Source organism: Populus nigra, chromosome 5 (assembly GCF_951802175.1).
Source record: "Populus nigra chromosome 5, ddPopNigr1.1, whole genome shotgun sequence".
Lineage (NCBI taxonomy): Eukaryota > Viridiplantae > Streptophyta > Magnoliopsida > Malpighiales > Salicaceae > Populus > Populus nigra.
Window position 1 is genome coordinate 13,906,934 of NC_084856.1, and position 17,139 is coordinate 13,924,072.

At 32.1% G+C, this 17,139-nt stretch overlaps 1 protein-coding gene across 1 annotated transcript; it reads left to right on the plus strand.

Moving 5' to 3' along the window:
* Positions 1-1,594: 1,594 nt before the first annotated feature.
* Positions 1,595-6,866, plus strand: LOC133694012 (BTB/POZ domain-containing protein At3g50780-like). The gene is made up of 2 exons (XM_062115421.1): positions 1,595-2,980; positions 5,615-6,866. The coding sequence occupies exons 1-2, from the start codon at positions 2,345-2,347 to the stop codon at positions 6,533-6,535; spliced, it is 1,557 nt and encodes a 518-aa protein (XP_061971405.1). The 5' UTR covers positions 1,595-2,344; the 3' UTR covers positions 6,536-6,866.
* Positions 6,867-17,139: the final 10,273 nt, after the last annotated feature.

A 17,139-nucleotide genomic window follows, 5' to 3' on the forward strand; every position in this document is an offset into this window, starting at 1 on the left:
ATCTCCCTTTTACATTAAAGTCAATCACTCATGTATTAAATACTTTTAATGGAAGATCACCTATATGAGTAAGAAATGTGATCACTTCTTTGAGAATTTACAAAAAAATTGATTTTTCTAAAACATTCATGAAACTTCGAGTTGTTCAAGATTAAAATAAACACAACCGTGAGAATCAGAGAAAATATTTAGGTAGAGAACTATGTGAATACTTTTGTTTTGGTTTACATAAAAGGTTGAATAGTTCAAGGCAAAATGTTCTTCAAGACATAATGTTTACTATTTAGGCATTAAATATATTACAATGACAAACTTGTAAATAATATATTTTTTGTTGATTTTTTTTTCACCAAAGCTTGAGAATGTAAAGTAATATAAAGTTATTAAGTTAATAATGTAAAGTTTAATTTATGAAACAAGGGAGATAAAGGGGGAAAAACGATTAAACTATAAGAGACATAATAGAGGTTTTTTGCATTTGAGTTGGGCAAACCCGAGACACCTCGCTTAAGTAAAATCTATTTCATATATAGCCTACAGTTGCACCACTCAAACTAAATTCCCTTATAAATACAAAACCAAAAGAAACAAGACTATTTTTTCTTATTAGCATAATGTTTTTTTTTTAATTGTTAAAATGATACAATATGAGATATAATTGGCAAAATAACATAATTTATACATGTAACGATTGAAAAATGCAACATTCAATGCGACAATTAAAAAAATATATGAAATGAGCTGTACAAATTACAATTAAAAGATAAGAGAGAGGATAGAGAAAAAAATAATAAAGAAAGAGACTACAAAGGTGTGTCAAAACTTCAATTATGACACCACTAGTACCATTAGAAAATCTTGACTAGATGAATCCAACAACATAAAAAAAAATCACTAATGGTCACCGGAGTAGACCACACTAGCTTTCCAAAGATGGAGGTTGACTCACTTTCCTTTAGCGGCAACTGTGGCTTACTCCGGTCACCATTGACGACCTTCATTTGTGTTATTAGATTCGTCTCGTCGAGATATTTTAGATGCTACTGGTGATGTCATAATAAAATATTTGGTGTGCCTTCAAGTTCTCTCTCTTTATTTATTTGTTCTCTCTTCTCTCTCCTCATACATTACAATAATAAGAGATGAGAGAGAGAAAAAAAAGATTTTGACGAGATAAATTTAATTATATTAAGAAGGTCACTAACAATAACTAGAGTGATTCATAATTGCTATAAAATACATGTGAGTTACCCATCATTTTTAGCTAATAAAAATAATCCATTTCAATTACTATTAATGATATTTTTTTGATATTAGTAGATATTTTTTTAGTAATACTAATGATGTGAGAAAAAGCATATTTTGGTCGCTAACGAGAAAGTGCTTTTTTAGATAGAGAAAGAAAGAGAATATGTTTTTTAGAGAGAGGGAACGAAAGCCATGCACAGGCTGAGTGTCTTCTGAGACCCGCATCACATACAATCATCAAAAGCATGAGATAGACACAAAGCTATGAGCCCATAACTACTTTGTTTTGCTTTTTATTAGAGTGGGAGTGGGAGTGGGAGTGGGGGTGTGTTTTGTGGGGTTTTTTTCGTTTCTGTTTTTAAGACAGTTTAAAGAGACATAACACTCATTACTCCACCCTGCAACTCTCTGTTCATGGTTCCCTTGATGCTTGACACTAGAGCTAACTTTCAACCATTTTAAGCACTTGCGGCCTTAAAAAATAAGAGATAAGAGATGGGTTTTCAAGTAATTCTTTAAATTTTCAAATTTTGGCAAGTTTCTATTGTTTTGGGCTTCCAGAGCTACTAAATTTCATGCTTGTTTATGGTTCTTTTATGAGCGTTTCTTATGAATTTCTGTCTAGAGTCTGTTCTAGTTTAGAGTTTGAGTAGAAAGGAGAACCTGTATATATTTGTTTTCTTTTGCTTTTTTGGCAGTGCAGATTTCTGCATGCATAAGTTTTTTGCAAGTATAGTCCTCTTTGGAACTGTGTTCTTATCTTTTTACTAACTTTAAACTATAATTCTTGTGTTTAGTTTTCTTGAAGTTGTAATTTGGGGTATATTGAATTTTAGGTGATTCATTTTCCTTGAAAATCTTATCAATTGCTTCTAGCATTTTTGTAGTGCTGTTTTGCTCTAGAGAAATTTCTTTTTTTGACTTTCGGATTCCCAGGATTGACTTGAATTACAGCGTTTCAGTTTCAATATGTATATATATTTATATTCTCTCTCGAGTCTTTTTGAAGGAAAACCAGCTTGTTGTTGTCATTTTGTTATCATTCAAAATTTAATCCTATTTTGATTTGAATAAATGGTGTAAGTTGTTCTTAAACATGGCTGAAATTAGACTTACAAGTGTAGGACAAGGTCAAACCAAGATCAGAAATGTCCCAACTGCTTTAACTCAAGAGGGTTTTTGGTGTTGTCCCTCTCCTGTTGTCTTTCAAAACACCATTAAAGCTCAAAATCCTTTAAACAAAACCAAACCCTCTTCACCAACACCTAAGACTACTGTCCAAAAGAAACAGACCCCTTCTAATGAGAGAAAGCCACCACCAACTCCATTAAGATCAGCAGTTGTTTCCGATGATCAACGAAATCGTTGCTCAGATACACCTGGTGTTAGTGTTTCTATTGTTAACGAGAGAACTCCAAGGCTTAAGATAGAAAGTTTGCCAAGGAAGGTGGCAATTGAATTTGGGGAACCTGGAACCAGTGATATGAAGGTAGTCTTACTTGGAAAACAAGGTTTTTGTGTGAAGTTGAGTGTCCACAAAAAAGTTCTAGAGGAGAATAGCAGCTTTTTTGCCAATAAGCTTTCTGAAGAGGAGTCCAATCTGTCCTGTCTAGAGATTGATGATTGTGAGGATGTAGAGATATATGTTGAAACTATGGGACTGATGTATTGCAAGGAGATGAAGCAGAGGTTGATCAAGCAAAGTGTCTCACGCGTGCTTCGAATCCTCAAGGTATTTAACTGGCAACAAATTCCTTCTTTTCACTACGTTTTATTGCAATTTTTCTGTATACATCTCGTTTTCTTTTATGTAGCTTATGTCCAACCTGTAATGATGTTTGATTGTGAAGTTGCCCTGGAAAAATCCTATTTTAGATAAAGGGTAGGTCAGGAGAAAGCTTTTTTGTGGGATTATAGTGTAGCATGTAATAAAAAACATACCTGTCTCCATTGGAAGATCTGGCTAGACCACCCTGCCCTCCATCCCGCCCCCTTCCTCTGACAGATCTAGCAGCATCCATTATCTAGGTCCTTTCACTGAAGCTGTTAAAAGATGGGGTCAGTGAGGAAGGGTTTGGGATAAGCCTAGGATTCAACTTGTTCTGGTTTTACTCATTGAAGAAACAACTTTTACTGTTTATTTATTAGTTGAAAAGGTTATACAAAGTGTCTCATTGCTCTTGCCTATGTTTTACTTCTCTAGAGATAGTCTATCTTATTGTTTAGCTGCTAGGGGCTTTTCTGACAAAAAGCGATTAGAATGGTCAAGATGGTTAATTGAATGGCTATGCATGTATCTTATCTAATTAACTCAAGGTTTACTTGGAGTATCTACAGAGAAATAAGGCGTATTAAAGATGCAATGCTCTTCCTGGATTTGTCTAGAAAGAGACTGGTTATGGATGTTACCATGAAGAAGCAAGATTGCTAAATATTAGGAAATCTAGATATCTGGAGATGTGATGGAATTCTGAAGCAGTCTGGCTACCAAATTGGTAACGTTGTGCTGGGTAAACATGGACGAAATTATTTAGATTATTAATCGCAAGTGTGAATTAGAAAAATGCCAGAATGTCCATGTCAGTTAGAAATTAGAACGGTCTAAAGATAGGCAAGGGTGGTTTAGCCAGAACGAAACTAGGAGCAATATTCTGGATACTTTGCACAAGCAATCAATATTTTCCCTTCATTTCCGATGTCTAATATTTTCTTCTGTGCCTTCATGCATGGTCACCTATGCAGCACCAAGTGTAAGGCCACAACCCTTTTCAGCTCTCTAAGCTTCCAACCTACTAGTTTATCTTAAGCACCATGATACCACTGTTAGTTCTCAGTTGAAGGATGCCTTAAGGATATATATTTATCGTAACTGTTGATTAGTGCATATGATTCAAAATTGTAAGACAAGAAATCACATAGAATATAAATGGTGATTAAAAATGTTTTGGATATGCCATGAAGTGCGGTTTGTGAGGAGCTTGCCTACAACTACTCACCAATAGCCTTTTTCTCATGTTTCACTGCAAATACGAAGTTTTCTTCTTTCTCCCGCATTGCAGCTTTGCTCCGACAAGAAACTATTTTCTTCTACTAGACTGTTCACTACTTTCAACTACTACCGTTATCTATTCTTTACATTGAACATAAGTCCTGCATTCCTCGAATTAGTGGCATTATTTTCTGCAGGACACTGTGCCGCACTCACTATGCAGGGAATAGTGGCAGTAACATCTAGCTTGTGTTTTATATATTTATTTCTTAACTATGTTCTTATATTAGATATAAAAGTCCAAGTTAATTAATTTGGTGTCGAAAATCTATACTGCTCTGAGCTAGCTGCAATCTATATGTTCTTCTTTGTCCTTGTTTCAGTTTGACTGGAACATTATTGTTATTAGGACTGTATATCTGTATCTTGCTAGCTAACTCCCTCCTTTTTGGAGTTAAAGCTTCATGTCCTATGTTGAACATAAGCATTTACCATACCAGGCTTTGATTTCTTGATGTGTATAGCTAAACGTTGTGGTTTGACTATTCTCTCATCTTTTCAATTCTTCTGCTCTCTTGTAATTGCTTTCATTTCTTACGCTATACTGTAACAAAACGCTTCCAGCAGCACTCTCTTTATATCATGTTTCTTATAATTTGGCATGTGTAAAGAAACCAAAATTTTTTGGGGCAACTTTTAAATTGAGAAGTCATTACATGTCTCCATTATGCAACTAAACAGAATTTTGGGCGCTGATAATTTGTAAAATTTATGAATGATTCTCAAATGCCAAAGATGGAAAACTTGAGTTTTCAAATTGATTTTAGTTTGGGATTGAGAAAGATGAAAGGTGAAGGGATTTTATAAAGAAAAGAGGTAGATATGTTGTCAACATTAACAAATGTACTATGCATTAGGCTGCCCTTTTCTTCTCTTTACAAATTCAAGTTGAATAATACCATTTCATGCCATGGCCACTGTGTTCAAGATCATATGGCTAGAACCAAGCCTTGAAGGCACAAAGTTGTGATTTGGTAGTGGTTATGTGATATTCTCTTGCCTTTTCACTACGGACCACTTTAGCTCCTTCACATGTATATTTTCTCTCCTCTTTCAGCTTTTGTATTCATTCTCACCGTGCATTTGTCGCTAGATCCAGGAACAACATATTGATTAGACTCTGATTTGATATCCATGTGTTAGTTCCTTTCTTTTCTAATATAGGGCTTATACTGGATAGTGTGGCCTTATTTTCACGTATTGAATCAGCCTTTGTCAGTGCCCGCCCTTGCTGCCTTTAGAAATTAATATGTCTGGAATTTTGTGATACTGTTTTACATCCATTAACGCCCATCATCAAACGGAACTTTTTTGCAGTTTGCTGAATTTCTTAGCTTCAACACATGCATCCAGTCATGCTTGGAGTATTTGGAAGCAGTTCCATGGGTTGGGGAAGAAGAAGAAGAGAAAGTGGTCTCCTTGGTTACACGGCTCCAGAATGAAGGTATCGAGGTCACACCAGTTTTGAAACGAGTCTTTTCTACTGTTGCTAATCCATCTAAAGATACAATTTCCCACATAATGGAACTTGTTCTCAAAAGCAACGAGGAAAAAGGCCGGCGTGAAATGAAATCCATAGTACTGAAGCTCCTTCGTGAAAATAGCAGCCTTCCAAGTTATGCAGGTTCATCTGATATCTGCAACGAAACTATTTATAGCTCCTGCAGAATTTGCTTGAATTCACTACTATCTCTGTTTAAAAAAGCAGCTGAACCCGAGTTTACTGATAAGCCTGTAAACAGTAAGCAAACTGTAGTAAAGCAAATAGCTCTTGAGGCTGATAATCTCTCATGGTTGCTTGAGATTTTAGCTGACAGACAAGCAGCGGATGAGTTTGCTCTAATGTGGTCTAGCCAGCAAGAGTTGACAGCCCTGCATTCAAAGCTACCTATAGTGTCTCGTTACCATGTTAGCTGCATTACATCAAGGCTATTTGTTGGAATTGGAAGAGGGGAGCTGCTACCTTCAAAAGACACTCGTCACTTGTTGTTACAAACCTGGTTGCAGCCATTGATCAGTGACTACAGTTGGTTGCAACATGGATGCAGGTCATTTGATAGGAAGGTAGTGGAGGAAGGGATTGGGAGGACGATTCTCACATTACCCCTGGAGAACCAACAGACCATTTTGCTTTCTTGGTTGGGAACTTTTTTGAAGTCCGGTGATAATTGTCCTAATCTTCAGAGAGCCTTTGAGGTCTGGTGGCGAAGGACTTTCATTAGACCTTACATGGAATGATGGAAAGACAAAGTAATCGACAAGAGTCTGATAGCTCAATGACATCAAAACAGGAGACTCAAAAGAATGCCCACATGATCAGTGAGAGCAACTTTTAAATGATATGCTATTAGGCAGAGTACTTGCATCAAATCAAAATATAAAAGAAAAGTTCACACAGCAAATCCTTCTGCGAAGGAAAACATTTTACTGAAAATTAGTGGAATGCCATTCAATCGAATTGAATCTTGTTCAAACTACATGCACTGATGAGTTCTTTATGCTTGAAGACATTTTACTGAAACTAGTGTTTGCTCATTTTAATGCCACGGTGGTCATCCTTTAGCTTGTTTTTTCTTCTGTCTGATTATCAGGTTGTGGTATACAGTCAAGTAGAATCTTTCTTTTATGGCCATCCCATGTGCATGCGTTGTTAATAATTTCCTTCCGTGTCATTATGCATCTTTTACTCGACTCTTTGCTTTTGTTTTGCTTGAGTGCTTCGCTTATGGCGTGGGAGCACTCACGAGTAGTTTCCCTTGGTATAATGTAGGCGAGATATTGTTTAAACCAAATTTATTATTTCTTTTATTATTGTAGTTTTAGCTTAATTTCAGATTTTATTTTTATTTTTTTCATTTTGACTTAGAATTATGATTTTTCGGTTAGAGAATAATATATATTATATCTTTAGATCTAATCTAAAAATTTAAGCTATTGAGTTGAATTGGTTCCTTGACATGGTATCAAAGTCTGGATGACCAAGCGGTCATGAGTTCGAATCTTATTATCCTTATTTATTTGATAAAAATTAAGCACATGACAATGTGAACCTATGCAAGTTTCAAGTCCAAAGGGCTTTCACTTGAAGGGTTGTGTTAAAGAATAATATATATTATATTTTGGGACCTTACCTACAAGTTTAAACTATTGTGTTGAATTGGTTCTTTGACATACCTTGTAAAGTTAATTTGGTTTATAGCTTATTTAATAAAACTTCTAATATAAATTTTATATTTGATACTTTATTTCAACAGATTTTAGTATTTTTGTAATCGCTATCTTTCCTGTACTATTTATATTTGTATCGCATATCCATTACGTAGATTATGGTTTTCTTTTAATCAAGGTTGGAAGCCTAGGATTATCCTCCCTTGATATTTTATTAGGTTATATACACCATCTCCAAGTAGGGTTGTTCATCAGCTTGAACCCAAACCGAGCCACATCAAACTGTATTTAGCAATTTAACATAGAGCTCGTTTGGCTCTGCGGCTGCGGCTGCGTTTTTTTTTAAAACGCAGTTGCAGCCGTTTGGTTACAAAAAAATAAGGTATACTGTTCACTGGGTCCCATCTTTTTTCTGCGTTGGAAACGCAGTATTTGCAAAGCAAGAATTTCATGCTTTTTTTCCACTGTTCATGTAATTGCACTGTTCAATGAACAGTGCAATTAACATGAACAACGCAAAATGATGCAATGTTCATGAACAGTGCAAGAAAATTGTACTGTTCATGTTAAAAATAGTGAACAGTGCAATTCTCTTGCACTGTTCACTTGCACTGCATGGACTTCTTCTTCTTCTTCTTCTTCTTCTTCTTCTTTTTTTTTTTTAGTGTGTTAAGTTTTTTTTTTGTTAATTTTTTTTAAAAAAACTAGTTTAGAGTGAATTTTATACATGATAATATTTTATCTAATTTTATTACACGCTAAAAAATTATGGAAACTGTAGTTCTTGTCAGATAAATTTTGTACGTAATGGAATTGTAGATAGTTTAATAGAACAATAAAAATATTTTTATATAAAGTATGATTTATTTCATAATGTTACCGCAATAGTTAAATCCACAATATTTAAATTAAAAACCATCAATATTAATTTATATTTTTTAAAATTATTTTATAACCTCAATTTCAAAAAGATTCTTAATTAAACACATTAAACTACTTTTTCTTCAACCTCAATTTCAACCACAGTTTTAACCAAACACCTATATTTTCAAACCGACCACAACTAAAAGTACTTTTTATAAAACAACTTTTTTTAAACTACAACCACAACAGCTACCGCAATACCAAACACACTCATAGTTTATTGACTCGTTTTCTCTATTACTCTTCCCTTGGAAACTGTTTATTGTCCATTAATAATTTGGTGAATATTGTAAACATCTTATTGGCCAACGATTATTGATCTGCGTAATTTGAAAGTTTTGATCTTGTAGAATATTTGATGGAATTAATTTAAATATTTATGCTCCTTTGTTTTGTTATCTCTTTGATGAGAGGTTCAAAAAAATCTACATATAACTTATAAACGAGAATTATATGATGGATAATAGATTAATTTTTTTATTTTAATAATTTAATTTATTCTTTATAATTAAAGTGTTTGGTAGCTTATACTTGGTATCTTATAAGTCAAGATGGTGACTGATCATATCTGCAAAAAGTTTTGATTTTTTGTAGAATTGTGAGCTCTTAAATGTTTAAATAAGTATTTATTTTAGAGAGAGAAAGTACAATGATATTTTAAAGAGATAGACTCTAAAAATATATATATAATAGAGAATATAGATTGTGAACTTGAAGTTTAAAGAATTCATATGATATTTATAGCCCATAAATCTTGTTCTTTTATGGAGAAGAAGGGTTGAATGGTCATTTCCTTCATATGTTATTTTGAATTGTATTTCACTCAAAATAATATATATTGAATCAATATAAAATATTAAGGGACCTATGTTGAGGTTTAGAAAAATTACCAAAATAGTGTCAGACTCAGATGAGTTGTTTAAGCTTGTTAGGGGTGAAAAATGAGCTCAGATGCTCTATTCCAGACCCATTATGGTTGGATCCAAGCACTGTTTAGACTAATTTTCTAGGCCATTTTGAGCCTGTTAAATTTGAATTCATTACTCTTATTCTTGAAAATCATTCTTTTTATTCTCTCTAGGCTTCCATGCATAAATTATATATTTTAACTGGTTTATGTTTATTAAAATACGGTTATGATAAAATTTGTTGACTTGGAAAAAAAGAGTCATAATATGTATTTTCTTAATTACCATGCTATAGCTGGAAACAATACTATTTTTTTAATCGGATTGGAAATGATATTCTTCAATTAAATTATATGTTAATTGTGACTAAATCCAAAAAAGGAAAAATACAAATTCTTCGAAGTTGTTGTCTTGAAATTTCCCAAGACCACCACCAAATAAACCCTTTAAAATGAACACCACATGTATTTTGATAGTTTGTTCTGAAGCTAAAACGATTTTTTTTCTTCAGTTTTAAAGAACTTTCACGTCCTTATTTTGTGGATTGGTTTGCAAAATTTCTTAAACAGCACTGTGAACACTCTAATTTATGTTATTTTTTTGCTATTTTCAAAATACATTTTTAATTTATGTTATTTTTTTGAAAACTTACACCGCAGCGTGTCATTTTTTATTATAAAGAATTCCTGCAATGATGGGTGTCCTTGGTCTCCTCTTCCATGTCTAGGAGTCATTTTCATCTGCAGAAATGTCAAATGCTAGTCGTTTAGCGGAAGATAACAAGCCCAATAGAGAGTTGTATTATGCCCATGCTATAGTAGCTTGATGCTATTAGGTGATGATGGTGCAATTGATAATAATAATAATAATAATAATAATAATAATAATAATGCATGGGAATACGGGTACTTCTTTAAATGTGACAGTGGTTTTTAATACACAAACAATTGACAGCATCCCAAATTGCAATAAAAATTTGAAAGCATCAGTCATACAATTAGGGCAATGATCTATCAACTTGAGAAGAAAAATTTAATGAAAACATAGTAGAGTGAATGGCGCATGGTATATCCAAATACTATTATTGTTTCAACATATCTAGTTTCCTGTAAAATCATACAAATGTTTTGTCATTGTTCTTCTGGCCTCAGAGGACATTACAATGCAGTTCTGCATAATGTGCCTGCAACCCCACCAGCACGGGCATACAAATGATGAGTACACAGATATGCTTTGCCTGCGATGTTTTTTTTTTTTTTTGGTCTAGCTGTGGCGCAACTGACATTGCTAGCGAGCTTTGCTAGTTTGTCTTTTGCTGTGTTTCTTTGTTGATGCTACTGTTTGTTTTGGTGTGTTCTTCATAGCTACGATGAATTAAGAACTCACCTTCTGGCGATGACAGCCGATTGCAGAAATGTGTAGAGGTTCTTAAATGTAAAATTCATCATAAGGACATGGTCACAAGTGGTACTAAATATTTTTATTATTTCTTTTGGTGTAACCCCATGACCACTACTTTGCCCTGTCAAGCAAATGAAGTTTCAAGTTAAATTAATGAGAGGTGGTGGATTCTTTAGCCTTGTATTCTTCCCAGATTAGTATTAAAGCTTCTCTTTCTAACTAGGGCTTGCACTGGTTACTTATTAGCCCATTTGTTTTAGCGGTTCGAAAGTGTTTTTGTAAAAGTTATTTTTTAAATATTTTAAATCGTTTTGATGTATTAATATAAATAATTAATAAATAAATTATTATTTTAATTTATTTATAAATAAAAAACATTTTAAAAAACAAATTATTGCTACCTTATCCCAGCAAGAAAAAAAAGGAATGTAGATCTTCAGTACAAGCGGTTGATGATAACATTATTTCATGGATTAACAGAACAAAAGTTGGATCTCTAGGAGTAGTCTCAGTCTTCCAATGTGCTTAAAGGAAAAGAAAAGAAAAGAGAGCGAAAGCAGTAAAAACTAACCATTATTTATGAGAAACCACACACTACCACTTGCTGAATTTTGCTTACAGCATTGGGTTTTCTTTCCTCTTCTTCTTCTTCTTCTTCTTCTTCTTCTTCTTCTTCTGTCAATTTAGTGGTCCTTAATTAAATTTGTAGTTCAAAGAGATGTACATGAATGTGCTCTTAGTTAATCCACATTACTTGCTGCTGTCCCCTGTCGGGGATGTGGGGCATCGGAGCCTCCCTCCCTTGTCATTAAAATTACATTAAGTGGCCCTCATTGTACTAACTAAAATATTTAGCTAGCAAGACCAGAAGCAGTTGAGTTTTTTTTTAGTTTAAAAGGTTCATTAAGATTCATGATGATTTTTGAAAGTCTATAACATTATGCTTTATGCAACATTAAAATACTAGATTTAATAATTTTACTGATTTAATTTTTTATTGGTATTTACACTAACATTTCATTAATTAACAGCATATTTATGAAAACTAAAAGATTAATTAGAATCTCAGCTAGCTAGCGTACATGGTCTGCAACATTATTTTCAATACAAACTACTTTCTTCAAAATATTCATAAAACCGGTCATTTGAATTAGGATTGAAAGATTTATAAGAACTTTATTCATCATAGTCCAATACTAATTTGAAACTTTCTATATATTATTTTCATACTGATTCCATTTGTGGTAAGTCAGTCGCATTGGGACTAGAGAATTCATGAGAATCTTAGATTTTAAGAACATCATGCAATCATTAGGCCGCTAATCCCCACTCAATCACTAGCTAATCTCAAAAGCGTTTAGTTGAAGTAATTAGTTAATTCCTTTAGTTTTAGTAGTTAGAGAACAAATTTAAAACAATTTTTTAGAAAGAAAGAGTGAAAAAGTGGAACTATTAATTATAATGCTAAGAGACCTCCTTAGTTCATATATAGTTTAATTAGCTTTGGGTTGGATATGAGTATTCTATCAAGCAGCACCAAATTATATTAATTTCTTTGTTTGGTTTAAGTTATTGTCAGTAATTATCATATATCTAGTCAGTTTTTACCCAGCAATAACATGCATGGTTAGAGTATGAAAAAGTTTAGGACCATCTTTTTTATATAATATTTAGGAATTATTGTATCATTTTCTTTTATGATACTTCTCTTAAAAGATGGCAAAAAAATGATGTGTGAATTAATTTGTAAGCTCATTCAACTATTTTCTTTTAGCTAAACTAAAGATTTAATGGATTTTCCAATTAAAAAAAATATACAATGTGATAAACTAATTCTACTCTATGTTTTAAAAAAAAAGGCATAAACTAATTCTACTCTATGTTTTTTAAAAAAAAGGCATCGCATTTGTTTATTGTTTATATAAATAATGAAGCAAGTTTTTTTTTTAAAGATTTTGTTTTAATTTTTTTTTCTTATGATTATTCATGTTGTTTTTAGATTGACCAAGTTGGTTGGGTTATGTCGGACCAATTTCCTTACAATTTAATTTTAAACTCGAGTTATACAAGAAGTACTTAAGTCAGAAAGTTTTTATATTATCAATTTTATCCTTTTTTCTTCTTCTCAATTTCTTCTTCACACTATTTTTTATTAGTTAGTCGAGTTGTTTCTTAACAAGCCAAGTCAATTGGGTTATGTTGAAATAACTTCCATATAATTTAGTTTTAAACTTGAATTGGATAAAAAGATACTAGGGATGAAATGTTTTATTTTCTATTAATTTCATTATTTTTTTTCTAATTTTTTTTTAAAATTTTTTTATCAATCGTATAAGTTATCTTTAAACCAACCAAGTCAATTAAGTTACATTAAAACAATTCTCACTCTTTTTTTTTAACCCAGGCTAGATGAGGAATCAACACTAACCCTACATGTCGAGTTTAATAACAACACAAATTTTATTACATTAGAAACAGATTAATTTGATCTGAAGCATATAAGGAGTATTTAATGTGGTCACTAAATAAACATGCTTTATTAAATCGAGATTGTGGTAAACTTATGAAAGCATCCATTATTGATGTCGTCACAGGAATAATTTCCAATTATTTTAGCAGAAGTAATTAGTAAACAAGGCTCCTTTTGGCACCCAAGGCCCATATCTTATCTACAGGAAACCCTAACCTACCTGCGCATTCAACCAGTTCAATTTATTTGTCACTGAAGTCTGTAAAACTGTCATCAGCTCTGAGAAGAATGGGGCCAGGCCATGCCATGACCAAGAAGAAAGAAAGAAAAAAAAGAAAGAAACTCCTCCTCCTCCTCCTTATCATCATCATCATCATGGGTGTTCCTATCAGTGGACCCCATGTTACAGGTATCTGGTTGGTGGACAGGCCCTTGGATTGGATCTGAGGGGTAGCTTTCAATCTAGCAATTTTTTTGAGACAGGGGGCCCAGTCCAAGTTGTTATATTTTGGTGGGGATCCTTCTTTTCTCTTTGCCTTGTTTTAATTCAATTTTTTAGGAAAAAGAAAAAACACACAGAAATACTATAATATATCATTTTATATATTGTCAGTTTCTTCACATTGAATTTGTAATTTTTTGAGTCGAAATAAGACAAAGAAACCATCCTGGGGTACTTGTCAACTCTGGTATATTGATGACTGGCAGTGAGGGTTTTTGAGCCTATCCTAGCTAGCCCAGATGTTTACGAACTCTGCTCAGACCCACTCGAATGCAATATTTATAACACATTTAATGAAACAACTATCAAAAGAATAGTGAAAGGATCACACACACACGCACGCAGTTTGTTCAATGAGACTTAATTAATCACTCTTTTTTTTTTTTTTCAACTTTACAGCGAGAACGCATTTCATCTGGGCAAAACTTACGTTGACTCGAGGTTTAAAAATATATTAAAATAATATTTTTTATTTTTTAAAAATTATTTTTATTATTAATATATTAAAATAATTTGGAAAAATATATAAAAAATTAAATTTTAAAAAACCACTTTTTAGTCGCTTCTCGGACACTGTGTTTAGTATACAATTCAAATCTAACTTTCAGCACTCAGTCGCTGCTAGCTCGAGAGGTTTCTGGCTGTGTTCCCACAGGCTTTCACAAAAATTACAGCACTATGATATTTAAATTCTTGGTCGTATAATTTATTTTCCTTGAGATATTTGTTAGACCTGGCATGCAGCTGCATACATACATACATACATAGTGATCAGTTAACCCATTAATCTATTTATATTAAATAGGTACTAATTTTGAAAAAAAAAAAGAAATTTTCTCGAAATCACTCTGTTTCTACGTATATGCACTCATACATCTCATAATTGGAGTGTAAAAAACACAAAATAAGAAATCTAACCCTTAATTTTAGTTTATGTTTTAGCTTAGTGACTGTTTGACTGTCTGAATAGTAGGAAAAATTGAAACAAAACGGTCCATTTAATTAAATCTTTTGAAGAGCATTTTTTTAAAAATTTCCTTTATAAGCAACTTTGACGATCAAAGAACGTTATACAGAAGAGAATGGCGTTGCTGCTTTGATATTTACTCCCATGAGTGAAACATTGAGCTGCTCACATATTGTTTGTGCTTTTCCTATCAAGATAGCGATTTAACCGCTGCTACATCACATCATACAATTGCCCCAAAATATATTTTATAATTTCTCATAGAATCTTCTTCCATGAAAATAGATACCTTAATTCAAAAGGAACATATTGATCGTCGCAGCAAAACACCTTTGCAAATTCAAATGTAAGGCATATATGTTGTTTAAGGTTGTGGTGTTCTTATAAAGAAAGCAACATATTAGGTAAAGGGTTCTTGTTGCTTTACACACTATTGTTGTGGATTTTAAGGAACCAATGTTTCTAATTAGTGATGGTTACCAGGTAACGTATCGAAACCTACCCTATACTATCTATAAGTAAATAGAGGTATAGTTAACATTTCGATATTGGGATTGACTCGTAAGTAAAGGAGAATGAATTATTAGTTTATCGGATTAATTATTTTTATTAATTTAGAAGTTTTTTTTATTTATTTATTTAATATTAACCTAATTGGATTTGAATTGAAATTGATTAGGTTAATAAGGTCATTAAAAACCTGGTCTGGTCTATTAAGTTTAATTAAATTAATAACTTACCTGTTTCAAATGAAAAATAAAATTAGGTTAGATTTCAAAATTTAAATTTCTCAGTTTAATTTATTAAATCAAAACATGTTTAATAATTATTGTTAGAGCTAGAGATAAATACTTAGTTGAAATAATATCGTTATATTATAATTCATAAAGATCAACTACTATACTCTTCTAAAAAATAACCAATTAACGTATTAGAGGATATTTGATTTAAGATGAAGGGACACTGAGAAAAGGGTTATAAAAAGGATTTAATTATTTTGTTAAAAAAATTATTTCTTATCTTTTCTTTTCAAAATTTAGAACTCAAAAAGATAAATCAAAGCATGGGGCTTAATTGATTTTTTAAAAGGTTTAATTGAACATATCATAGAAGGGATAAAATGATAGCTAAGGTAAAATATGGAGGGGAAAAAAGGCTAGATTTTCAAGAATCACAAATCATATGATAAATAACACTTGTTTCAATTTCAATTATCTATTCACTAATTTTAGAACAAGAAGGAGAGTGAAGGGCAATACTAGTTATATATGCTTGTGCTACCTTTAATGGATGGCATTGGTGGTTATTGTGAAGAAGTGGTAGCTGAGGTTCCCCTCCCCTTTTGGTATGCCATTTAGGATAACCATGAAGTTTGAAACATGTATTAATAACATGGTTGTCACCATTATAGTGAGTACATTTGCGTGTCCTTTTCTTGGTATCTTGTCGTGTAGACTTTTCGGGTGGCTATAATAGTGCCATTGATAGATATTCCATCTATCAAAGCATCTTGATGTTTTTCCTAGGATTTGATCATGCAATTGTTATCTTCCTATACTTTATATTCTTCAGAATTTGTATTCTCAGGCGCAACTTTTGAACTTGAAATAAATATTTAACACTTATTATGGTATATAGAGGAAAAATAAAGTTTGCTCTAAATAGAATATAGAAGTTTAAGCTATTGAATTGAGATGATTATTTAAGATGATATTATAGTCTTTTTCACCATGGAATCACAAGTTAGAATCTTATCACCCTCGTTCTATTTGATAAAAAAATAAGTACAAGGTAGTGTGAGTCTATACAAGTTTCAAGTTTAAAAGGCTTTCACTTAAAGAGGTGTGTTAGAGAATGATATAAATCATATATTGGGGTCTTACCTAACAATTTAACAACGTAATTGAGAGGTCATAATCCTTTGATAATGAAAAATTCATTATTTAGATTATGTTTCTAAGTTTAAAATAAATGTTGAAAACCTATTTTCAATTCTTTTTATGATTTAACCCATATAATATATTCAAATTGCCTTTATTTAGAAATTACTAGTTTATTGGTCTGCGCTCCACCGCGGTCAGATCTGTAAAAAAAAATATTAAGAACATGAAGAGTTTTTTGATAGTATCATTAAACCTAGTTAAGTGGGTCAATTTTAAAATCTTTTATCCTAGCACTTTATCTAACTCAAGTTTCCAATAAAACTGCGTGGGAGTTGACCCGACTTAAATCAATTGATTTATGGATTCAAAAATAACCTGGATGATCGATAAAAACATAACTTATCTATTAAAAAACTTCAAGATGACAAATGTTTTTAAAAAATATCGAGACAAAGATAAATTGGATCAACCTGCCTAGTCCCTCCGCGACCCTAGTCATGGACTTTATTAAGTTTAATAATTTTTTTTATAATTATATAATAAAAATTGATGCTCATAAAATTAAACACCAACCTTAAAATATATATATTTATTCGAGATTGTGATAACTCTATAAAAA

Coding starts and splice junctions, on each gene's coding strand:
- LOC133694012 (XM_062115421.1), top strand. CDS start 2,345: ATGGCTGAAATTAGACTTACAAGTGTAGGACAAGGTCAAACCAAGATC. Junction 2,981..5,614: donor GCGTGCTTCGAATCCTCAAG/GTATTTAACTGG, acceptor ACTTTTTTGCAG/TTTGCTGAATTTCTTAGCTT.